The 26,131-nt window shown below is 28.0% G+C and overlaps 1 protein-coding gene across 3 annotated transcripts in view; it reads left to right on the top strand.

Moving 5' to 3' along the window:
• The window catches only part of LOC107437418 (serine/threonine-protein kinase Smg1), a 174,688-nt gene that overhangs the window by 43,380 nt on the left and 105,177 nt on the right, over positions 1-26,131 (top strand). For all 3 annotated transcript variants that reach the window (XM_043051732.2, XM_043051731.2, XM_043051733.2), the window contains 8 exons: positions 3,092-3,193; positions 5,291-5,479; positions 5,830-6,035; positions 10,802-10,852; positions 10,927-11,048; positions 17,005-17,169; positions 18,508-18,662; positions 22,781-22,988. In XM_043051732.2, the coding sequence (XP_042907666.1) occupies positions 3,092-3,193; positions 5,291-5,479; positions 5,830-6,035; positions 10,802-10,852; positions 10,927-11,048; positions 17,005-17,169; positions 18,508-18,662; positions 22,781-22,988 (1,198 nt within the window). The remainder of the gene's footprint in view (positions 1-3,091; positions 3,194-5,290; positions 5,480-5,829; positions 6,036-10,801; positions 10,853-10,926; positions 11,049-17,004; positions 17,170-18,507; positions 18,663-22,780; positions 22,989-26,131) is intronic.

Raw genomic sequence — 26,131 nt, 5'->3', positions numbered from 1 at the left:
CAGCAGCAATTGCTGTTTATTTTTTAAAATTTAATTTTTTTAATTATAATTTTACTGTGTTGAGCATAATCTTCTATGTCTTTAGAATTTAAAAACTCATTGAAAAAGTTTTTTACAATGACAGGATCCTATTTGCACAAATTCACAAAAGCCGGACCCTGGTTGAAAGAATGTGACTTAACGTTTATTTTATATTCCCAAATTACGAGTAATTTTTTCACAATTTTACAAAAATGGACCTTTCACAAAATGTCTGGACAGACCCCTGATAATTATTTTTCAAGATTATGTATTTGTTTAAAAAAGGGAAAATACTTTATAATATTAATATTTCTTGTACCCATCCTACACTTTGTGGGGAGAAGAAGCCTGCTAATGTGGAAATTTTAAGATTTTTACTTGGAAAAATCAGGGAAATTTGAAACCTGATTGGAGTACCCCTCCCCCCTGAATATTAATGTTACTACAAATGGCTATGAATTACATAATAAAAAGATATATATATATATACAGGGTGGTCCTAAAATATAAAATACGAGAAGCATAATTACTTACACGAAATTTCCTTCAAATCTTTCACTCCTCATCAAAATAGTGTTAGCTATAATAGCTGCTTTTGCCTGCAAAGGATGCCTAATTATTAATCATAATGGATCTTTAACTATTAGTCGATCAATAACTATTTGAATTATTGACTCACCATTTTAGCTTGTTAAATAAAAATATTTTACTGCATTGTTTTAATAATTGTAAAGCAAATATTTGTCTAAATCATCACAAAATTTTTTTTTAAACACATTAAACTTTTAGATAATTTTTAATGATGAAATTTTAAATGCTTCGTTTAAATCTTTTGTTGGGTTTAAATTTTTTAATTTAAATTACACAACAATAGAAATTGCTTTGTCTTCTATCCTATATGAAATATTATATTTTTGATGAATATGTTTTAAAAATGTGATAAGTAAAAATTATCATACTTTTAAATCAGCAATCCAAAATCTTTCTATAAAATTAAACAATAAATCCAAACAAATTCTCTTCAAAGAAAAATATTTATTTTGAATTATACATGTCATATTTTACAGGGTTTCCGTGCACCTGGAAAGTCATAAATTTTGGTAATGAGCAAAATTTTGTCATGAAATGTCATGATTTTAACTTTTTTTAAAAAATAATCATGGAAAGCCATGGATTTAGATCGCTGAAAAATTTTATTTTTAAAATGGAACTACCCCTTTCAATTTTTTGGTGTTCTGAATGTCTGAATTTGTAACAAAATCCCCACTCACAGTCATATTTTAACACAATATAAAATGTTTTTATCATGTTCTTTAAAAATTATGGTGTTATTTTAAAAAATGAAAAAAGAATCTTTCTAGAGCAAATTATCTTTTAAACTTCTGTGATTTCAGAATTATTATAATTATTTATTTATTTTCTTATTTTCTCAATTCAAAATTCTAGCTGAAGCAAGCCAATCATTGGCGAATTTTTTTTAATTCGGAAATGAGAACAGAGAAATCACAAGTATTTATTTTCTTTCGGATGATCAAAAAAGTATCTGTAGAATATAATTCTGCAGAAAAAAAAATTTAATTAATTGCTTTTGCATTTTTTTCAGCTATTTTATTGCTTCAACTCTTTCTTTACTCTAATTTTTTAATTTGAAATCTATAAACATGAAGATGCTGAGTATAACAGTTTTGGTTATACACCTATCATTTCAATGAATGTTATTATAATGCTTTTCTAAATTTATTGTTGTGTTATTGTCGGAGAAAATAGTAAATTCGTTACATTGTGAAAAATTCTTGGAATTAGTCATGAAAAGTCAGGAATTTGAAAATCTAAAATATAGCAGACTCCCTGTATAAACAAAAAAAAATATCACATGAAAAAAACTACGAAACTTAAAAACTGAAGATTAATGCAAGACCATGAGATACCTCTATGATGGAAATACAAGCAATGAGGGGGGGGGGGAAAGCACTTTCCTAATAATTATTTCCCCTTTCCACCCCTTACTTTCAAATAAGGTTTTTCTAAAGACTAGGACAGCATGTGTCTCACCTTCAGTTAAAAGCATTGTTTTTGAGCATCTCTTACATTCCTGATTTATGCCCCCTACATCCAGTTGCTGTCTTCGCGAAGAAGCATCCTTCTGTTGCTGAAAGCGAGAAAAGATGCGGTGGAGGATAATTTACAGTCCTTTTTTTTTATTACTAACATTTAGACCTTTCTAATAGCAGGTGGAAAGAGAAAATTGCAGATTTGGCAAGGTTTAGGACAGAATGGATTAGGGTTTAAACCGTCCTGTCCAATACCCTTTTGTCCAAAACTGTCCAAAACCTATTTACTCAAATTATGTCACAATTTAAAAAAAATATTGTGAAAAATAAAGTGTTAATTTGTGAACAAGAAACAGAATGAAGACATTTGTTTTATTAAAAAAGCTTATTATCATTTTTAATATTGCATTATTCATCCTTATGCAAAAACATAATTTATCAGTATTAAAAGCGTATTTACTCATGTTTAAGGGATAAGGTATTAATTTTTGTTGTTTAATGAATTGGGGAGCTTCAAAAGATATAAATCTTTTCCTATTATATTATATTATTTTCCTTTAAGTGAAAGCAAATCGCATAAAAAGTAACAAATATTTATTAATATATGTAATTATTATGTGTACAATGGTTACACATATAGAATTTTTACCTTTTACCAATGTTCAAGGTTTTGGACACTTTAAGACAGTTTTAGTCAGTTTAGGACAGTAAAACGTAAGTGTCCTGTCCAAAACCAGTTTAGGACATCCAAAACCTCAACCCTGGAAGAACGATGATGTAATTTCAGTTTCAAAAAGCAAAATTATTTTCAATAGAAGAAAGAGTTCAACTACAGTTAGACACACTCGTGCTTTAAACGCTACATACCTGCCAACTTGGAAAACATGCTTTAATTTAGCACTTAATTTTACATTTGAATTTTCTTATTAACTGAGCATTTTGTTCAGACTTATGTTATATATTACGTCTGCAACTTTAATATTATTATTATTTTAAATGTATATATTTATAATGTTTAGGACTTATGAGTTGTGTTTACTGAGAATGAGCAGCTACGATACTGAATTGCAGGAACTGTTTGTTTCACTTTTCTCATTTTTACCTTTGGATATTGTTTTAATGTAAGTATTAGCAAAATATATTTATATAGTGTTCATGTTTTTAATAAGATTCCTGATTATTCAATTCCATCAACTTGTTTAATTCTTATTAAAATTAACTTAACACGTTTTATGCTAACTTTGGTTATCTAACAGGAATGGTTGCATTCTGGGTGTAGCCCAGAATTCCAGGTCTAGGAGCGGTGCCTGGGATTTTTCTGCCAATTTCTCAGAGTTCTGCTTATTTCAAAACCATTGATTTGCGGACTTAAGCAAATCAAAACGTGTAATTCTGCAAAATTATTTGCCTTTCGCAATATAAAAATCAAATTTTGAAACTTTCTCTAATTCACGTTAACGAGACAATTTCATACATGTGATTCTTCCAGCAATTTGATTTTTTTTTGGTTTGTCCGATTTTTGCAGTTTTTAATATTTTTAACTACGCTGGAATCCGCTACTATCGCAATTTATATTCATGGTTCTTCTTGATTTTCGTATTTACCTGGTTTAAAAGTTGTAGACTGTAACTCTTTTTCACACGATTTGAAAATCGCACATTGCGATTCCTATTCACTTGATTTAAAAATCTAATATTGCAATTTGTATTTCTGCATTTCTAAAATTAATATTGTGATTCATAATCACATGTTTTTAAAATCTGATGTTATTTGCGCTCACGCATTTGTAGTATAAAGCATCGTTTTTGGTATTTATGTGATTTGAAAATCCAATATCCTGACTCTTGTGGGAAAAGGTGTTTTTTTTTTCCTTCAAATTAGTTGATATTCTTCATTGATAGGTGTGGTATTCTTCACTGATAGATAATTTAAATATAAATCTTAGCTCAAAAAATTATATTTAACGCGTATAGTATGTAAATTGATATAGTTTCAAAAAGTCTCAGGGTTTTTACATTTTGTGTCACCCATGATCTGTAAAAGTAATTTTCATGATTTATTGAGACATAAGTTGATATTGTTTGTTATATGCACAGCTTTCTTTATTTGTTATGAATCTCAAGCAGCTAAAATTATGGCTATTTTTCATTATTATTAACCTTCAAATACAAATGTTTTTCTTTTTAACATTTAGAGACAATTTTTTATTTATTTAGTTTTTTGTATCTAGGTGTAACTTATTTACTATTAATTTTTTGGGGAAATTCCTTAAGTTTAATTTTAATTGCCAAAAAATTATTAAAAATGCTATAACAGCTGTTCCAATTTAAATCACTTGCTTAGTGGATGCTTTAATCCAGCATTGCATGTATGCTGATACTCTTTAAAATAAAGTTCTAAAATTATGATGCACTCTGTGAAATCTTATACACATTCATTCTGTTTTTTGCAGGCTTATTACTGCTATTTTAGACCACCACAATTATTTTCTTTGTTTTAATTAATACTTGAAGGCAAATATTAACATATTATTTAACTACCTTTCTGATAGACAGAGATGTTTGTGCTCCAGAAAATATACGGATTTCCAGATTTTTCCCTAACAGCGATCCGGAAGTTTCTGGAAATTCAATGTCCATAAGTTTCAAGAAATTATCAGTGACATTTATGTATAGAAATTCTTGTATACTTTATTTAAAAATATTAGAACTGGAATATATGCTTGGCATCTCTTTTAATTGTAAATAATTTTTCTGGTAGAATAATAAATGTGATTAGAGATAAGAGTAACCTTATAAATAATTATTCATTTAAATTATGCTGCGTATAATTTATTTAGAATTTCAGGTTTTGAAAATATCAATAATTTAAATTTATAATGACATGTATTTTTTGAAATGCATCATTAATAATATTACTCAAGAAATTTTCAGGATTTTTGAGTTGGGCTCACAATCACCCCTGGATAGAGCTTGCATATTTTTCAGATATATTAAGGGTACTCAGAGGAAGTGTCTTTTCTTGATTAACTGATTAGTTGGCATGTTTCAATAGCAACTTAGTAAATGAAATTTCAATCAAAATTCAATTCTCAGTATAATGTCTTCTTTTGAATACTTTTATTTTAGATCTTATTATTTTTATTTATATGTGAAATAAAAACCAGAAAAAATTGTTTTGTATTTGTTGACTAAAATAAAATTGTTTTGTATTTTAGGGGCAATTCTGTTAATTTCTCTAAAAATGTTTATTTAAATAACAAGGAGGATGTACCAAAATTTCAAATATCGACTGTTGATGTGTGGAAAGCATTGAGGGGATACATGAATAAGTCTTCTCCAGGAAATTTTCATAGCCATCATTTCAAGGTTATCACTAATTTCATCCTTCAAAGGAAAGAACCCCAGTAAGGAATTATTTCTCTATTTATATTAGAACACCAAGACACTATTAGAACACCAAGACTAAATTTATAATATGTCATACACTTTGTACCCTCAATATTTAATCAGAAATATCCTAATTTTGTGCCTTCTCAAATTTTGATTACTTTTATTTATTTCCCGTAACATGCTTAAAAAAAAAGAATTTTAATCTAATTCATATAAAACAATTTATTTTCAATTAAAAGTAATAGTGTCTTGTATATTTTCTTTTATCATCTATTAAATTGTATAAGAAATATCTTATTTAATCTTTGTAACTTTTATTTTCGCACCAGACTAAGTCAATTTTGTACACATCTTGTGATTTCAGGGAAAACAAGTGGCTCTTACGCCTTTACTTCAGCTGCCCACCTCCCGATCGTCAGAACAGCGTTGATTCTTTAATGACTTCATTAATAAATGTTTCTTCTGCCGTTTTATGGTTTTGGGCCATTTGGGAAGTGGCTCAATTTTGTGTAGTGTCTAAACTTCGTACTCCTCTTGGAAAGCCCCAAGAAACTTTCATGGCCATTGAGGGTAAGCTCTCTTCTTATGCAGAAAGTTTTTATTGATTATCGAAGAGGGGTTCGGTATTTGTTGAAAATAAATTGCAGATAAAACTTATATTGTGTAAAAATAACTTTATCCAAATAACATTTTTAGTAAAAGAATAAATTTTGATTAATGAGGAATAAGGGAAAATTATAATATCTCTAACTAGACTTAAAAGAAAGATTAAACAATTCCAATAGCTCTATTACGTAAAATAATTTGCTTGTATCAGTTATTAAATAAAAGTACTCTTTTAACCAAGTGCTGTTTTTTAAGGCTTTCAAAAGTAACCAAATTCCGTATTAATATATATTTTTTAAAACTTACACAAAAAATGTAAACAATTATTAATTGCGTTTTTGATTATTGGGTAATTTTAATTAATGTTTGTCTTTTTAATAATTATCTTTACAATGAAAAATATATTTTTATTCAAATTGATGGAATACCACAAGGATCTAATTTTTCATCTCTCTTAGCTAACTTATTTTTGCATTATTATGAAAAAAATTGTATTCTTAATATTAAATTTGTTTTCAAATTTATTAATGATTTAATTATCTTTAATTTCCAAGTTTATACTATTTTATTAAATAATATTTTCCCAGAGGAATTAATTTTGCTTCGTAATCACGATGATAATATTAATTTTAAGTTTATGAGTTTTATAAAAGAAGAAAATATCTGCTTTGTTGATTTATACAATAAAAGAAATGATTTTGATTTTAATATAAATAAACTTATTACTTAGAATTCTGATGTTTCTAAAAACATCTATTCAAATATCATTTTTAATCAAATGAATAGAATTAAAATAATATGTAGTAATGTTTATTTATCCAAAAAACAAATAGACAAAAATTTTCAAAATTTGATAAAAGCAATAGATACCCAACTAAAGTGATTAAATTTTATATAAAATCCTGGAGTTAATTGTATGTTATTATAAATAAATTTACTAAGAACTTTTTTGTTGAATTATATATTTTTACCTTGCGGAAATCCATTTAGGGCAAATCCGTGGCTCAAATTCTATGTAGAAAACGGGCAGTTCATGTTTCTTTCTCTCTCATCTTTCTTAAATAAATGTTAATATTCTAAAATCATTAAAATTGTATAATTAAATGTCAACATTATTACTTATAAGTTTCTTTAAATTATCCACTATAATATTATTACCTTGTGTGCATCCATTTTCAGGCCTTGGTAACTAACAAATCAAACGTGTTTCAGTACTGCAGTAAGAACGCACTATAAAACAAAATCCTCCTATACACTCTTTTAGCTCAATTTCTTCTTCTGTTTTCATATTTTGTAGTAGGGCAACCTTATTACGAAAATATTTTAAATTATTCTTGAAAGTTTCCCGCCCATGTAAGCTCATTTGAATTCACTACTCTCGTTATGGATTTCAATTTGTGTCTTGTGCTATTTTTTCTTTACATTACTTAATGTGTTCTATTTTGTTTCAAAAAAATATTTTTAAGTGCTGCCCACACTATTGTATTGATATATTTTGCTTTGGCTTTATTGATACAATATTAGCAAGCACCCCTTCTTGCGGTTATAATCGTGTGAGCTGATGAGATTTTTTATTTCCCTCAAGATATTTATTTATATTTTTTAAAATTTTCTTTAATGTTATTTTATTTTAATAATTTTTCTTCTTACCTTTTCATTATTCTGTAATTTATTCCATGTTTTCTGTGAATTTTGTACTTATTTTCTGAGTTCTATATACTTGAGACTTATGCACAGTAAATAAAACTTATTAATTTTCTTCATTTTTCTCTTTTATCCTTTATATATATATATATATATATATATAATCTATCTCAAGATGTCGCCAATTGGTGGAAATAAGCTGGTTTGAGGCACCAGGCTATACATAAATATTATTTATTGAAACATGTTCTTAAAGAGCTAATATTCAAGTGACATAAAATTGCTGTGCTCCTCAATAATAGTTAGAGTAGATTTTGCAAATAAATCCGTAAAATGTTTCATTTGAAGGAATAAGGGAAATCTTTGTAATTATAATTGATCTATTAAATCGGGCTAGGGCAATAGTCTTTCCCACGAATTAGTTAAAAGGATAAATGTCAAACTGCTAATTAGTGCATACTTGAAATAAAAATAGATTAAAAGACAGGATGTGAATTTGAAAGTGTGAGAAAGAGAGTTTAGTTTTGAATAATACATTTTGAATAATTGTTTATTATTTGGGTTTAGATTTATGGATGATTTAATTAAAGATATTTTTCCTAAAGAACTAAATTTAATGAAGACTAATTCAGATGAAAATTGCATTTATTTTTTAGATCTTTATATCAAACTTCATAAACAAAAAAATGTTCATTGGATTATTTGATAAAAGAATTTTTTAGCTTAATATTATTAGTTTAATACATTTTAATTCGAGCCTTTACTTAAAGATTTTTAAGAATATTTTGATTGGGCAAATTATTAGATTTAAATTTATTTGTAGTAATAAAATAGATTTTCTTTCAGCTATCGGGAATTTAACGATTACATTAGAGAATAATAATTTTCCTTTTACTTACTGTAATTCTGATATTTTAATTCAATATTGTAAAGACGTTCAAATAATTTGGCATATATTGAAGCCGCATAAATAGGCCTATGTGGTGAAATTTAGGATTTTTTATTCCTTAAGCATATAGTTTACAGCATTTTTTTTTCTTTTCAAATTTTTACTCATTGAATGTTTTTATTTTATTTTTCAAGATTTTCAAAAAGGGGTCAGCATTTTATTTTGATTTGGTTTTCTAACTCTAACTTTATCTTTATTTATTTTTCTTATATGTGGGCATATCATTATTAAATCTTACTCTTTGTACTTTTAAATTGTGATTATTTGTCATTTATTTTTCTTTGCATTTATATTTCAATTATTCTATTTGTTTTTCCATTATGGGGCCTCAGGGCACTGCCAGTTTTTGGTTTCACCACTGTAAACATAAAGGCTCCAGTGTGTTAGCAGGCAGTGTGTCCCCTGATGAAGTGCTGTCCTTCTAACACACGTATCTAAAATTTTTGTCATTTTCTGCTATTGTATTTCTGGCTTGCTAAATTAAAATAAAACAAATTTGGTTTAAGCTGCTTTAAACGCTTTTCCATTTTTATTTATTATTTGAATGTTACTTACTTATTTTGTCTTTTTCTGAATTTATAAATTAGTTTCATTCTTTGATAGATTTTGAATAATAAATTTAGAAAAGGAAAAACAAAAAAAGATTAATTGAAGCTTTTTAGGTTACATATATGGATGATAATCACGAAACATGACAATTCACTGTCCCTTGCTCCAATACTATAATACTAAAAGAACTTTTTTTAAAAAAAATTAATAAATAGCATTTCTGTTAGCATTTTAAAATGACTTTGCACGAGCATTGACTGTTTTGTATACTTAAAAAATTTAATTGAATATCAAAATGTCATTTTCCTGGCATGTCCCAAACAATATTTCCAATAATAACTAGTTTCAAAACTTACCATACATTTTTCAAATTCTAATTTTCTTTATCTTATCCTATGTAAGCATTTCCAGTATATAATCAGAGAGTATTGTTTACTAAAACTTCGTTTAAAATAATTTTTTCTGTCAATAATTTGTTTGTCCCATGAAAATCTGCCATTTTCCTGACTACTTTTATTTAGTGATTTATAACCAAAATCAATGGCGCCAGGAATCAGTATCTTATATTAATAGATTGATTAAATACCCTCCTATCTGAACATGCCTTGTTGCATGAATAAAGAAACAATTTTCTGGCTCAAAATCTATTTCAAAAAATTTTGCAAGGTGAGTAGGTTTTTATGCTGTCATTTTTCTGTCTTCTTGAAATCATTAATAACAAAAACTACATAGATTTATCTGAGTTATTTTAAGAAATTCTGTTGTTTTCTGCAGAATATAAATGTCTTGGGGCAAAATATTAAAGTAAAGTTATATGCTATAAAATAGCGAATTTGTCATTATCCTGGCTGTCATTTTCCTGGCTTATGAATGCCAGGACATCGAAGTGTTACCAGAAATTCTTTTTAACTGCTAATACTGTAAAGAGGGAAAGCAAATATTAACCTAATACCAAGTTTATGTATGATTGTAATATGGTTGGATGTAATCAAAGTTATTTATTTAATGATTGATTATTATACACAATTTTATTATACACAATTTTATTCTGTACATATCAGCAACAAAATTTTTTTTGTTTCTTTCTACAGTGGATACAAAGAATTAATTTAATCAATTTATGGTCCATCAAACATAAAGGCTTAAGTTGAGTTACTTAAAATGACTGTTTTTTAAACTTCTAAGGTAATATGTCATTTTCCTGGCATTCAAGATTTGGTGAATTTCTATTTTATTTTTTTTCTTCGAGCAAATGTCAATAAACTACACTGCTGTCTATAAGATGTTAATAAGTGTAGCTAAAGAAGTATACAAAAAGAAATTTAGATTATTTTGAAGACTTTAAATTTGAAGAAATGTTTTGGTCCGAATTGTCATGTTTCGTGAGAATCACCCATTTATATGTGTGTGTGAGAACGAAACTTATGTAACGTCTTGTGCAAATACTCACTTTTAAGATAATCATTCATCTTTAACAAATTTTTTTTTATTTTTAACTTTGTCTGAAATGAATTGTTTTACAATTAATATTTTTTGCTGTTATAATAAGAAAGAGTTTAAATCGGTTATTATGTCTATACATTTTTAGCTGCTCTGAAAAGTGTTGTCAAACCATCCAAGACACAAGATAATTTTCAAAGTATGTATTTTATTTAAAAGTTGCTCTTTTTATTTTGATAGAGTTGGTTGTTATCATTATTGCATATGTTTCAGGTGAGTCTAAGCATACCACATTAAAGCAAATTCACCTGCTCCTCTCACTGCTTGAGCAATTAGAAAAACTCATGTACAATGCGTACGAGGGAACAGCCTCATCCCTTCCTTCACCGCCAAAGGTAAGCATTGAGCAAACATGTTATTATAAACAAACGGCCTAAAGACATCTTATTGGGTGTGTAGTCTTTTTTTTAAAATTTTGAATAGTATTTTTTGTAATACTTTTTTTTTAAAATTTCTTTTCTTTTGGAGTATTTATAAACCTTTAAATGTGTAATCCCGTGCAAATATTCTTTAATATTCAAAGGGTGAATTCGTATCGAACATAAATTCACAAATTTAAACAAATCACCACCCATTTTTCCCTGTGGCAGAATCGCAGCTATATTGTCTAAGAATGTTACAGAACTCTTGCAGAAAAAATTTTCTTTTAAAACGTAAAAAATAATTACTTTTTTTAGAGAAATTTACACGTAATATTTAAATCATGCATTTAGATAATCACTTTTTGACATGCTCAGTTTACGCAGATAGTATCGTAAATCGATGTAATGTTTCGATTGTATTTTTGGCAGTTATTATATTGATTGCTTTTAAATATCTTGATATATTTCAAACAAAAGGAAAAATTCGAGTTGTGCATTTGTATATTTACTTTTTAAGGCAATAATTCTATCGAGTTTTTGGCAGTTATTGCTATTGATTTCTCCATAGTTTTTTATACGATATTATTTATTACAACAACCTAATCTCGAAACGAAAGACACATTTGAGGAGTCAGATTCACGTGATTTCGTCGTCTGCCTCTTTTCGGCAATTCTCTACGGATTTCATGACTTTCAGTTTTTTTTTTTTATCGTTATGATTTTTTACAAAATGCGAGAAAAAAATAATTTGTGCATCCCCCCTCCCCCCAACGAAATTGGAGAATTTCACCCTTGATATTAGAATAAAATATTATTACATGTTCAATAAAGTTTTTTTTTTTTTTGTAAACACAGCATTTTTGTTATTTTAAATTATTATTAAAAGTATCTTGCAGAAAGATATTAGTGCTAGAGAGTTTTATCTCAGACAGCTCGACAAAATTCTGTTACAGGACCATTTTATAAGTCGAAAAGTTTTCCGTGCTTCCCTACCCACAAAAAACAATAATAGTATTGATAAATAAACAAATATTAAAATATTCTTGTCTCATTTTACGTGGATAAACAAAAGGACATTATTTTAGTCAGTAGCATTGCAGTTCTGAAGGATCTGTACCACTCTTGGCATTTGACTTTTTAGACCTTCACTAGACATTTTTAAAAAGAATTACTTAATTTTTCATTTCATCTAAATTACTAATCCTTCATCTAAATTACTAATTCTAATCCTTAAAAGGGGTAGGGACTGAATGCAGCTCTGAAGAAAGGTCGCAGTATTTCACATATGAAAGTGTTTTTTTTTTAAGACCAATAATATTTGTGACATAAATTTTTAATAAAAACTCAGCGCATTGTACAAATCGGTTCTAAAATATGCAAAGTTATCTCATTTTGAAATTGTTGCAATAGTGTTGTATTAAAATCCATAAGACTTTTTAAAAAAAACACATCGAAAATTTTAGAAGTAACTGCCAAAAAAGAGATCTAAAAACCTAAGTGATTTTGCATGAATTTGTCACAAATCGGGTAAATCGAAAAGTTTTTACTTAAATTTTCGATTTGTTTGAAATAATATCAAATTTAAAATATTGAGAGTTTAAAAATGACCTGGAAAGGGCTGGGATAGATAAGTAACTGTGTGATAAAATTGGAGAGTTGCTTTGATTTGCACATCGTACTAATATCATTATTTGAAAAACTGTGTGAAAAGGATGGTAAAAATGAAAAATCTCAACTGAGAAGAAGTTTGGAAAAAATGTGGTACAGCAATACTTGAATTGAAAAGTGATAACTCAATTTCTGAAATTTATCAACACATATTAAAATCTATCATTAAGATGTGAAATGACTGGAAAGGTGCCAAAATAAAGAAAAACATTGATCGCGCAAGCTAATTGAACTGAGCTTAAGATACAGCTAATACAAACAGAGTGCCTTGCTGGCAGTAGATTTGCCGTTATAAAAAGAAAACAATCTTGAGTTTGAATACAGTTATCGTAAATAAGTTCAATGAATGTATTAAAATCTTTATTTTCCAGAAAAATACTTAAGGTATTTAAAAGAAATCATTCCAGGACCAAGAAAAATATTTACCAAGTGCTTAAGAAAAAGTAAATAAAAAAACTGACAATCTACTCGCACTGCATTTGAACTATCAGGAACTTGTTAGTGCAATTGAAGGTGTAAAGAATGCAGAGCTCATTCTAGGCAGGGTAAACAGGGCGCAGCACCCTGTTGCCCTTTTAGTCAAAAGAATCCACCCTGTTGCCCCTGATGTAATAGACTCTAAACCCTTTCTTTCCTCAACCCTTCTTTATTTTTTCTCCAAACTGTACAATGGATTTCTTAAATTTTCAACTCTTTTTATTTACTTTGTCATTGCTGTCAATACGGAATATGGGAAATATGGGTAAGGAAAAATAGCCATCACACCCCCTTGTTGCACTTGTCTTAGAAAGTTTGCAGTTGCTTCCACTATCATTAAATCATAATTATTATTAATCAATTTAATTATTAAATCATAACTACAGACACTTAAAAACATACATTTATTATTTTATTAATATATGCAAGCATTTTAAATAAATTACTAAGTTAATTAGCTCAATAACTCGATATATATGTTAATTTATTAATAAAAATTAGTAAATATAATTGCTTTGCTACTGTTAGTGTTGTAAAAAAAAATTTACTTCACTAATTGACAATATTTTTTCATAGAAAGCATGGGTGCAAGTCTTCCCTCCCCAGGACGGATTTCCGTCTTTCGAAAATGTCCACGGACGGAAGTAAGACGGAAACACGACTGACTCGAAGACGGAAATCGGGAAATTTTTTTTTCCTGTCCTTACAAATATTTTTTAGATCTACGTTATTGGCCTACTTTCTTATGTCCTGTTGTTATTTAATCAAAAGACAGATGAATAAATATTTTTTGTACAGTATTTAAACTTGATGTATAATGGTAAAGCTTTCTTAGATAGTTTGTATTTGTCGAGGGCAGGGCTGATTGTGCTCCGGGAAAAAGCCGGATTTCCGGATTTTTCGCTAACAGTGATCCGGAAGTTTCCGGAGATCGAAGGTCCAGACGTTTCAAAAAATCATTGCTCACAGAAGTTTCCGGAAATCAAATTTTCAAAAGTGGAACTTAAAAACACAATTTATTTTGTTTGCAAGGGAGAGCCAGATACATTTTTTTATCAGTAAATAGTTATAATCATAAACTCAAGAAAGTAAGACATATTTGCAAATTTTAATTACTTCTCCTAGAAAAACCTAGTTTAAATTTTTTTCAATTGAAATTTTTTTTTTTTTAAACTCGGGAAATTTTCCGGAATTTTGACTTGGGCTCACAATCACCCCTGCGAGGGGGTATTGTGTATGTTAGGTATTTCAGTCAAAAAAATTTTCAGTCTTTGTCTTTTTCCAACTTGCACCCATGATAGAACGTGAAAAGCCCATAGGAAGAAATTATTGCCCTTTTAGAATAATAATGCCCTTTTTTTTAAACCTTTGCCCCCTGCCCTTTTCTCTGCCTAGAATGAGCTCTGAAGAATGTTATGGGAAGAGGGAGAAAATGATTAAAATAGGCTTTTTTTAAGACTATGAGAGTAAAGATAAACTTTTGATTAATTGCCAGGGCTAATGCACTAACAACAGATGTAATACAGTCATGGTAAAAATGCATTCAATAAATCAATAAAAGATATTCGTACAAAAATCAAATAATATCGTATTCACTGACATGAAATCTAGATTCTCAATGCGAATCTAGATTTGCATCTGTCTTGAGATATGTATATTGGAGCATTATATTTTACTCTTGGCTTATAATTATTATTTCCTTTAAAGCGTAACTTACATGTCAATAAAATATATGCATTGTGTTGTGTAATCAACCAATCATATATACAATTACTGAATCACTACATCTATATAATATTGATATGAAAAGTGTTGCCTTGAGTGTGCAATGCATATACTTATATTTACTATAAAAGGAATTGTATGTTAGCAAAGTGTAGTTAGATATAAGTTGATTTTATATAATTAGATTATCACAAAATTTATTTTACCTTTTAATTTATTTGCCTATCTTTAAAAAAATATAAATTAGTTATAGCTTTTGAAGCTTAACTTTCCCCCCCCCCAAAAGTAAAAAATTTAGTTATTTATCTTCTCTGCAACTAGCTATAAACTCTTAATATTGAAAGACAAAATACTAACATACTCACAAGATGTTTGTACGTTAATATCATACATTTATCGTTAGCTAGTCCAAAATTTGATTCCTGAAAAGAAAAAAAATCTTTCCTTCTGGCTATAGAACAAAAGAAAAAGTCCACTGAAATGCAGTTTTTTTTTCTATTACACTGTTCTCAAGTAGAGTCATAAATTAGAGACAGTTGAGATTTTTCACTTTTGAACAGATTAGGTTGTAGTTGTAACAAATAATTTTTTGTTAAAAGATTATAAGTATACAAAATATTTTCATTACAGTGAAAAGTATTGCTAAGTAATTCTGCATATTTTTAGTTAAAATTCTTTTCCTAATATTAAAAAAAAAAACATTTTGGAAATATTGCAAAAACGAATGAAATCATAATTCACTACAAATTTTACACTGATAACAAAGAAATTCTAAACATAAACTGAAAAGAAGAGTTCTAAACATAAACTGAAAAGTTATTTTGTCCAATAATTACATCATTTAATTAATTTAAAAAATAATCAGAAAAAGAATTGGGTAATTTTGTATTTATTGTATGCTTTTTGGAGCATTTTACTAGTATCAATTTATTTTTATAAATACTTTTTATAAATACTTTTTATATACATTTAAAAATTACATATTTTTGTTTCTTTAAAGAAGGCTGATTACCGTTAGTTGTTAAATTTAAAAGTGGAAAATTTCTATGAGAAAAATATTTTTTCATTTAGAAGTATTTAAATTTTTTTTTTTTTTAAATAAAACTATCTGTTTGAAATGGTGGTTTAAACCAGCCCACCCTGTGTGTAATTTCAGGCTTACAGTATCAATTGATCTATGATTTATGTGGTCTATTGTATAGAATTGTCAAGATGAAAAATTGAAATTTTAAGAATCTGTTATTTGAGTGTTATTTTATAGAATACTTATCCCCTAAAAATAATTTAGGGATTCTCCCAAAACTCTTTTTGTCATAATTCGATTTCATTTAAGCAATGGTTGAGCAATAAACTGTAGATCAAAAACAATTCAATTAAATCCTCTGTTTTGAATTATCCGAAATTAGATAGTGCAAAGTAATTTATCAATGAAAAAATAGGCTAAGAGATTATGACAGATTCATGTTATCTATTGAACTTCAAAGTTAAATAATATAATTCAAGGGCCGGGATAGCCTGGTTGGTAGGACACTGGGCCCATGTCCAAGAGATCGTGGGTTCGAACCTCTCTGGCCGAATTTGTAAATGGTGACTGTTGCACGTTAAATCTGTCGAGTCTCAAAGTCCTCCGTGTTCCCATAACAAATCATACCTCTGGGGGTACTGATCCAGGAGTTCCCTTATCTTCTGGTCTTAACGTCAACTGTATTTGAAGTTTTATGTTTCAGCGAATTTGCATAGTCAGTTTAGAATGTCCAAAGCATGTAAAATTAATGCTCAGATTATTTCTTTTTTTTCTGGTATTCACCTAATGCTTTTTTAAATAACATTCAAGAAATGTTATTATTGGCTTAAATGATCCTTTCTGTGTTCATATTAAAATTAGATGAGGGGAACTCCTGACATGTTTTGATTGAATATTTTAGAATATATTTTCCAATATTTCTTCGATTATTGTTCTTCAGATTGATATTGAAATGTCTACCGAATTCTGAAATTATAATTATTTGCATTGGTTATTTCTTATTAATTATTTTGTTGTGTGTTCATATTTTTTTAGAATGTGAGGACCTTCTTTAGAACTAATAAGTCAACTTGTCACGAATGGCTCAATAGAATTCGTTCTACGGCTACATTAGTTGCTTTCAATGCTGGTTGCCCTGCAGCAGCCGTTCGCCATGGCTATGAATACTTGCAGGAAATTAAAAATAGTGGTAACTCCCAGGTATAGTTTTTCATTGTGCTCTGAACAGTCAAACTTACTCGTCACAGCCTCCTGAAAACAGCTTTGTAAATTATAAATATAGTAAGTACAGTAGAGAACCATTTATCCGGTATCCAGATAACCGGGGGAAAATTTGCTTGTTTTTCACGCCATTTTTAACTAGAACGATTATGAAAAAAAGCTCATCCTTGAAGTTGAGTAGAGGAGAATGTGAGGAAGGGGAGAATTTTTTACCCAGAGAAACGTCCTTTCTTCCATGACCTTGAAGATCTTCAGATCGAGAGTGAACAGAATATCAGTGAACAGAAGATGAAAGAGAAAAATGTATTTATCTATTTAACACCGATTAATAAAAATAAAATCATTTTTTTTTTTTTTGAGTAAATTCTGATTCTTTGGAAATGCGGTTTCATTTGCAGGTTTTTCTTGATGTGGGATCACATCTGCTTTCATTAAAAATCGTGTTTTTATGAAAATAAAATGAAAGGAGAATTGTTTATTAATTTAAACATACGATTATTTTATGAAGCAGATTGCAGTTTTATTTTTCTGATTCCACTACGTTTGATTTTTTTTTCTTTTCATGATAAATTTCGCACTCAATAAATTAATTCTTTTTATTCATAAATTTTATCATTAGGTTTTTTTTTTCTTTTTTTAATTCCGTTGATCTTATTGATCTTGCCTTGTTCCGGGTTTTAATATTTGTGTTAGTGCCTTTTTTAACTGTCGTTTCTGTTCGATAATTTTCATAGTTTTTATTTAGATTTTCCTTTTATTTTATCATTTCCCCCCCTGTGTAATTAGGTATGAAATATATTGCGTTATTTAATCATTGGTTTTGTTTATATTAGTTAATTTAGAAATTGTAATTATTTTTAAAAAATAAATATGAGAATTTTTTATTTTTTAAACTTGTTTTGCTTGTTTAAATTTGCAATTTTTTTATTCTTTTAAATGTTATTTTTTTATCATTTCTTTTTTTCTTTTTAAATATAAGAGTGCTTTTCTTTTTTCTCTTACTTTAAAATGTGTTACACACTTTTTCCTTGTAATTCGGGTTCGATAAAACATCGATTAATGACACTTTTTGGTTGATCCAGAAAACCGGGAAATTCAGACATCCAGGATAGCGATGGTCTCGACCATCCCGGATAATTGGTTCCCTACTGTAATTCATGGCCCCCAAAAAACAATATTGAAAAGGAATTAGAACCAAAAATGAATTTTACTGAGTATTTCTTTGTTAAATCAGAGCTTGTTTCAAGCAAGTTGCACTGTTATTCCCTGAAATAGCTTGATTATTATTTTGCTGTATATTAACTGATTTATTGGCAGGTTGTGGAAGTTGAGAATACCTTGTACACAATTGTAAAAGCCTTGATCCAGTTACGATGTCCTGAAGCTGTACTTGGACTGTATATATGGTGTAAGGAGAATTTGAATAAGAAATATGCATGGATTAAAGCATCTGTGGATTGGGCAGCTGGAAGGTAAGGAGCTGTATTTCTTAGTTGCTGACCAGTTTGCATTTGATTTTATTTCAGCATAAAAATTTCTTTAGTTTTCCACACTTTTTTAAACACTCCAGTAATAGTCAAACCTCTGAAGAGCAGCCGTTTTACACTAAAGCAAACCTCTTTCGAACAACAGCCACTCGTGAGCACTTCAGAGTCATTATTAAACATCTTATACTGTAAAAGACTAGTTTTCAACCATTTATTCCAAAATCGACCAAAGATTTGACGGGTCTGTATGACTTATGTTTTAGCATCGACTATGAACTGGTTGATCAGCTGGCGTTTTATACAGATTTGCTAACACGTGTACCTTTGTTGACTCATTTAAGTTTTCTTTAAATTCTGACATTGTTGAAGGTATCCGAATGTACAGTATTTTTCGATGAAAGTGCCGCGGCGCTATCGAAAAAATGTTTTTTTTTCTCCCTACATGTGGCGCTTCCGACAAAATATTTTTAGTAGCAAAACAATTTGTTAAGAGAAGTTATTTAAGATGAAATAATTTTCTGAGAGAAAGATTGTTTAAAATTTTTTTTTTTTACTGAAGTCGATGAAATATTAGCCCGTATCGCGCTCTGCTGCAGAACATTGCCAATTCTTAACAAACTTTCGGCAGCAGTCTGCAAGAAAATAAATTAACGAAATAATAATTTTAAAAAAACATCACACAAGGAGAAAATTTAAAAGGTGTGCATCTTGTATTCACCCCCAGCTTAAAGAAAAACCGGAAGCTAGAAATCTACTTAGCGCCTTGGCAATTGTAATTGGAGCGAACAGAAAAGGAAGTACCTAATAGGACCCTAAATCCGACACTCATGGGACTGACAAAATGCCTCACTTCGGATCTCTTTCGGAAATTCCAATATGGCACCCAAATATTACTATAATTCAATTACACTGTTAATTTCAGAAAAACCAATAAATTTAGTCAAGTTTCGATCATAGATTATTATGGGGTGAATTTAAAACTGGCCCATCTTAAGAAATTTTATTAATTAAAATAAAAAAGAAATAATAATAATAATAAAGAAGAAATAATCCGAATCCTCTGAAGAAGAAATAATCTTTTCTTCCTCGGAGTGAGATCATAGCTCTCGTTTTTTCTTTTAGATAACATATTGTTTTAACAAAAGACGCTTACCCCGCAAGAAAAAAAAAAGCTAACAAGGAACTAAAAAAAAAATAAGGTAACAATTAATGCTAAGAAACTAATAATGAATAACAACAAAAAACAAGCTAAAAACTAATAACGATAAAAAAAACAAGCAAACAACTAATAACAAGAAAAATAAACAAGCTAACTATTTAAAAAAAATAAAATTAGCAGTTAATAACTAATAAAAAAGCGGCAAAATAAAAAAAAATTATGAATCTGATAAAAAACCGCAAAAGGGATAGAATTCATTTTGTAGTCCACATGGTAGTTTCAATGTCAACTGGGTGTGGCCAATTTATGGTCAAACAGAGGAGGGAAATGTGGGGACAAACCAATAAAGCACAAGCACAGCTGTCAAGATTGATTGATCAGTTTTTTCCAACTTGCATTTCTTTATTTTGTTCATTGGAAATGCAGGTGTTTTTACTTCTCACTTTATTTTAAACTGCTTTAGAAACAGATGTTTCCTTGACACAGATTTTTTTTTTCAAGCTTCTTTTTTATTTTTAAAAGATAAAATAAAATAAGTTGCTTCAACAGAATAAAATTCCAAATAAAAAGAATACGGCTGATTTTTTTTTTGTATACTTGTTTTACGGATTTCTATAATCAGTTCAGCGTTAATTCAGCTACTGAGCATATAAATATTTTTTTGCTGTTCTTTTTTTTTTGGCACGGTGCCAACTGGTAAGAACAACTTTAAGATAACTTTTTTTGTTGTTGTTTTTTTTTACTGAAAAAGAAATCTTTTATTATAATTTAGAAATTAAAACTTTACTTTATGAAATGTATGAAAATATTTAACTTCTTGTTATACAGATGTTCTAAATAGTAATATAAAGGTCTTTTCTATAAGGATGCTTATATGTGCGGTTTAGCGCCATTGCGGCGCTTATTATAACTGTTTTTTTTTTTTTAAAATTTCATTTTTATCGATGTGCGGCGCTTTCGCTGAAAAATACTGTAGGTAAATTTCGCAGAAACCTAAGTTATTGAGGATAGTAAAAACTTAGCGTTTAAGAATTAGTTACACTATATAATTGAAAAAAAAGTAAAATAATGACATTTTTTAAAAAAATGTTTTTATTTGAGGGTTCAATCTACAATTGTTTTTGAAGAAATTTGTAATTTTTGTTTTCTTTAACATATTATTGACTAGCCATGAATTAACTAGTTCTTTCATGACCAAGCATTGGCGACGGGCCACTAGTAAATGTGTGATGCACTTCAATTCTTTTCTCAGTACCCTGTCAAAGATCATTCAGTCCAATTGTTGGTCAGCATGCCTCGCTTAGAAAACCTGCCAGGTTGCATACTTAGTTGGAAAAAACATTCAGTGATGACTAATGAAGAATCTTTCAATGAATTAAGCTCAGATATTTTATCTGGTTATCAAATTGTAGTGACTTGGAAAATAATAATGTATCCGAAGAAAGTGAATCTGATGATAAGCCACCAAAATATCAAAAAAGGAATTAGAAGAGTTAACGCACATGATATCACACTTAGAGAGTTATATAAATATTACTGGTCCAATTATTGATTTTGGTGGGTTCTGAGTGAGGTAACTATATTAGTCATTATGCAAACTACTCTCAAATTGAAGAGTATATTAAATAAAATCTCTAAAAAATCGTTATCATGGACACCCCTAATGAAATAAATGCATGGTGGGTAGCATTTTTAAAAAGGGCATAAAGGTGCTTATTTTCGATTTTCGTTTTTTAAAAAGCCCTTAAAGGTGCTTTTTTCATTTTCGTTAACTACATTTTAGTTAAAGATTTGTAGTGTGTTGTATTCTTTGGATTTAGGATTTTTTATTTTTAAGAAAGTTTTTGAACATTATTTTTTTTTTTTGTATTAGATTAAGTATTGTACTTTTGTATTTGGTTTTTGTATTTTATCTTCTCTCTACCAAAACTTTTGGCAAAATCTTTGGTGTATAGAGAGAGCAACTTAGACATCTGTCGTGCTCTCTTGATAGAAAAGATTTTGCATTTATGACTTCCGGGACCCCCTGACAATGCCAGCTTTGGTTGTTATATTTTTCATTGTTTAGTTCTTCATATATTTTATTGCTCCTTTCGCTTTATTTATTGACTTACTCGTTTGGCCACTGAGAGTGTTTTATTGGATTCCGTTATTTGTCTTATTAAATACTTTTATTTTCATTCACTTAGGATTTTTAAATAATTTTGCGAATTAAGTTAAGAATTTGTAAAGTTTAATGTAAACATGCAATGGAATTTGTAGTTGTTAAAAATGCAGCGTCCGTAGATGATCGTTCTGCTACAAAAAAAATTACAAATGGAATAATGCAGTTATTGTTTGTGATTTTAATTCAGTTAAATTTAATAATTCTATTTTTGTTATCTTATATTTCATCCATACAAATTATGAAATTGGTTTTTCTGTAATTTATAATGTTATATGTTTTTATTATTCTTGTAATTCGCTTCTCCAAAGATGAATTTCACTGCACAAAAAAGTTACTAAATGAAAAAATCTAAATCTTTGACTATATTATAGGAATTTTAATTTGAAATGAATTTGAGACTAATAATGTTGGATAAGAAATTTAGTCACTTAAAAGTAAAATGACAGATATTTTCTTCAGAATTTATAATCTAGAAATTACAATTAATGATATAATTTAGTAAATAAAAGCACATTCATATTGGTGTGCTTTCTGATGTTCCTGTTATTTTTATTAAAGGAAGAGATAAACAAATATTTTTTGTTCAGTATTTATATTATATAGTGGAGCATTCTTGCTCATGTTTGGAATTTTTGTCCAAAAATTTTTTTCAGTCTTTTTTCCAACCCACGTAATCTAAAAAATAATTCCGAATTTGGCAAACGTTTCAGATAATTTCTTTTTTCAACATGTCTGTTGGAATTCTTTCTTAGTGAAAGCAAATTTTCTTTCTTACAGATCTGAAAATGCTGTTGAAGAATTTATTACTTTACTGCATTCAAAAGAAAAGAGCTTGTCCAAACATGATGATGACGTAAAATCTCTAAAAGAAACTGATCTTCAGTCCTCTGACTCAGAAGGCATATTTGGTGAAAAACTCAACATGAATGAAGTCGTTAATAAGAGACCAACTGATGTCTATTTGCACTCTTTTTTAATGAGCCAGGTATTCCTCCTCTTTATTCTTCTGGTATTTAAAAGGAACATTTATTTGCCACGCCAGGGGTCTGTTCAGGGTATATTTACTGCCGTTTAGTGATACCTTCACAAATTTAACTTTAGGAAAAACTGTATTTTCACAAAATACTTTTTCTTGAAATTTTATTTTTGTGTCTCGTAAAAAACTATAAATCCATATTTTTACCTTATTTTTGTGTTCATTTTTTAATATAATTTTTAATTTTCACAAATTTTGTCTAAACACAAATTTTGTCTAATTTTCATAAATTTTGTCAGAACCCTGCACGCTTTTGGTGCTAAATATAAAAATGCTCACTAGTAATATGGTTTTCAGATCAAAATGTCAGAATCATTTTTTATAAATAATTTAAATTTTATGATTTAATGTGAAACAGTCAGACTTCTATTTAAGGAACTTCCATTTTGCAAATTTCTCTATTTTGCCTTTTTTTTTTCTTCGAGGAACCAAGAACATTTTGGAAATTTCTTCGTAAAATAACTTCCAAATAGTGAAGGGAATTTTCTATTTACCGAACTTTTTTTTGAGATCCTCTTTCCCTGTTTCTTAAAATATTTCCGAGCATTTTAAACTTGTTAATGAACTTAATGAGGGACATTGATTTTTGAAGCCACTTAACTTTTAGAGAAAGCAGTGAAACCCCTTTCCCCTTTTGTTGGCATTTCAAACAAAGGACTCAGACAATATTAACGGATTTTATCAGTAGCAATTAAATTTAAGAATGCATGTGGTGATGTATGTTTAAAATTACTTTTATTAAAAATGCAGCTATAATTAAAAGCAAAAATAGCAAAAAATTTATGTATTTAGAGGGGAAAAAAATTCAGAACATTCTGTAGTTATTTATTATTTATTTATTTTTTTGAGTAAAGAAAAAAATAATTTTGTGAAAAAAAAATATTAAACCTACTTGCTAGCAAACTGCAACAATAACTCACATCCTATTTTATTTTTAGGTAAATGGGATAAAAATCATTAGTTATTTATTGGTCCTGTAATTGGTCAACGAAACTGAAGAAAATTAAAAAGAAAGTATTAAAAAGAGAGAGAAATTTATTCTAGAATTCATCTTTAATTTTTTTTCAAAACTTTGACCCATCTTTTATGCTACAAATGGACATATGCTCTTTCTTGTTCATTGCTAGCTATGCCACTAAATAGAAGAAAAAGTAAATATCAGTAAATATTGTCTGCTACAAAGAGATTATTTAATTTTATACAGGCAATAAATAAAGCTATTGTTATTTTTTTTCCTGTGCCCAGAAAAAATTTGTTATAGGCTAATAATATAGTAAAAAATTTTTTTCTTCTTTTTAATGTACAGTGATTATTTTTCTTTTTAATAGATTTTTTTTTATTGGATATAAAACTAGTAATTTTTTTCAAAATTTTTCCCCCGTATTTCTTAAAAAAAAAAAAAAAAAAAAAAAAAAAACAGTTTTTTATTGCATGATTTTTTAAATGATTAAATTTAAGAAAATATTGCTTAAATATGAGTTTTATTTATATTGTTTTTAATATATTACATTGATGTTTATATATTACGTTGATGTTTACATATTACATTGTTGTTAATATATTACATTGTTGTTAATATACGTTGCATAGTTGAAATTAGTGATTTTTCAACTAACTTTTATAAGATGGAAAATGTTATAAAACATATTAATCCAACCATTCCAACCGGTAATAGAAGACAATTTAAATTTAAAGAAGCTATTTAATTGAAAATTAATATTTATAGCATTAAGACTAAAATAAAAGTTATTTTCAGTCATTATAATGGTTATCATTAACTTAAATTTCTATCCAATTTGAGAAATTTAAGTCTGACACTGACGTGAAAAATTTCGAATTAACTGTGTATCATATTTCACAAGCAACTGCATCCAATTTTTTATTTAAATGTCTGCTTCAAAATTCAGTCGAGTTTACATTTAAATTACAAAAAGTAATTCACAGAGTTTAGACAATTTGTAAATTAGTAATCATTGTTTGCTTTCATGCGATTTACATCCGACAGCCTTTTAATGATCCGTTTAATTTGAACTTATAATAATCAGTTTTTATTAAACAAATTGTTTTTCGATAGGTTTATGATATACTAAATATTTGTGTAAAAATTTGATGATTATAAATTTTTGTTTTATAATATAACTTTTCTAAGAAATTAATGTTAATTTTTTTCTGACACCACGGAGTTGCCTAGATGTAAAAACAAAAACAATTATCTCATCTAAACTAGGAAACCATGTTAGATTGGAATTCTTAATATATTCAAATTTCTAATAAGAAAAAGGATAAAATTTTAAGATTTTTATCTAGTTTTTTTCTTCTATAAAATATAGAACAAAAAATTTTACAATTTTTCCTTTGCAAATACTGAATATGCCTTAAAATAATAGTTCTAAATCGAAACAAACAACATTATTTAAACATTTGACTTATGATATTGATTTAAAGAAAATTATTTCAACGAATTTTATAAAGAGCACTGTTTGGATAAAATACAGTTTAAAATGGCTCTATATTGAAATGTAGATAAATATAAAAATTTATTGGTTTCTAATCACCTGAAATTATTTTATTTTGCTTAATAGAAGTATATTAAACAGTACTTATCTAAGGTTGTTTTGGGTCATAGCTATTTTTTTACATTCTGTGCAAAAACTATTTAACACTTAAGAATATTTTTTATTCTTTAAAAGTGTTATTTTCATGCGAGCTAAACATTTTGTTTCCTCCACATCTATTCAAGATGATATATTAAAAAAATAACATTTTAAATGAAATACTACACTATTATATTGACTAATACACTAATATTGACTTTTTTATTGTAACTTTTTTATTGACTATTTTAAGATTTTTACTGGAAAACCCTGAAAAATCAGGGAAATTTGAAACCTGATTTGAGTGGCCACCCTGATATACGAGTAGGTAGTACATGCTTGGTCAGATAGTGTGGTGTGGTAGCCTAACCGTTTACTTACACCATATTTTAGCAAGATTTTTTCCACAGAGTTCTTTTAAAAATTAAAGGCCGTCCGTCTGTGAACTTTATAGGAAGTTGGAATTCGAATATTATTCTAACAGACCTTTATTTTTTT

This window comes from Parasteatoda tepidariorum, chromosome 2, assembly GCF_043381705.1.
Source record: "Parasteatoda tepidariorum isolate YZ-2023 chromosome 2, CAS_Ptep_4.0, whole genome shotgun sequence".
NCBI lineage: Eukaryota > Metazoa > Arthropoda > Arachnida > Araneae > Theridiidae > Parasteatoda > Parasteatoda tepidariorum.
Note: the sequence above shows the minus strand (reverse complement) of the source record. Positions and strands in the feature narration are given on the sequence as shown.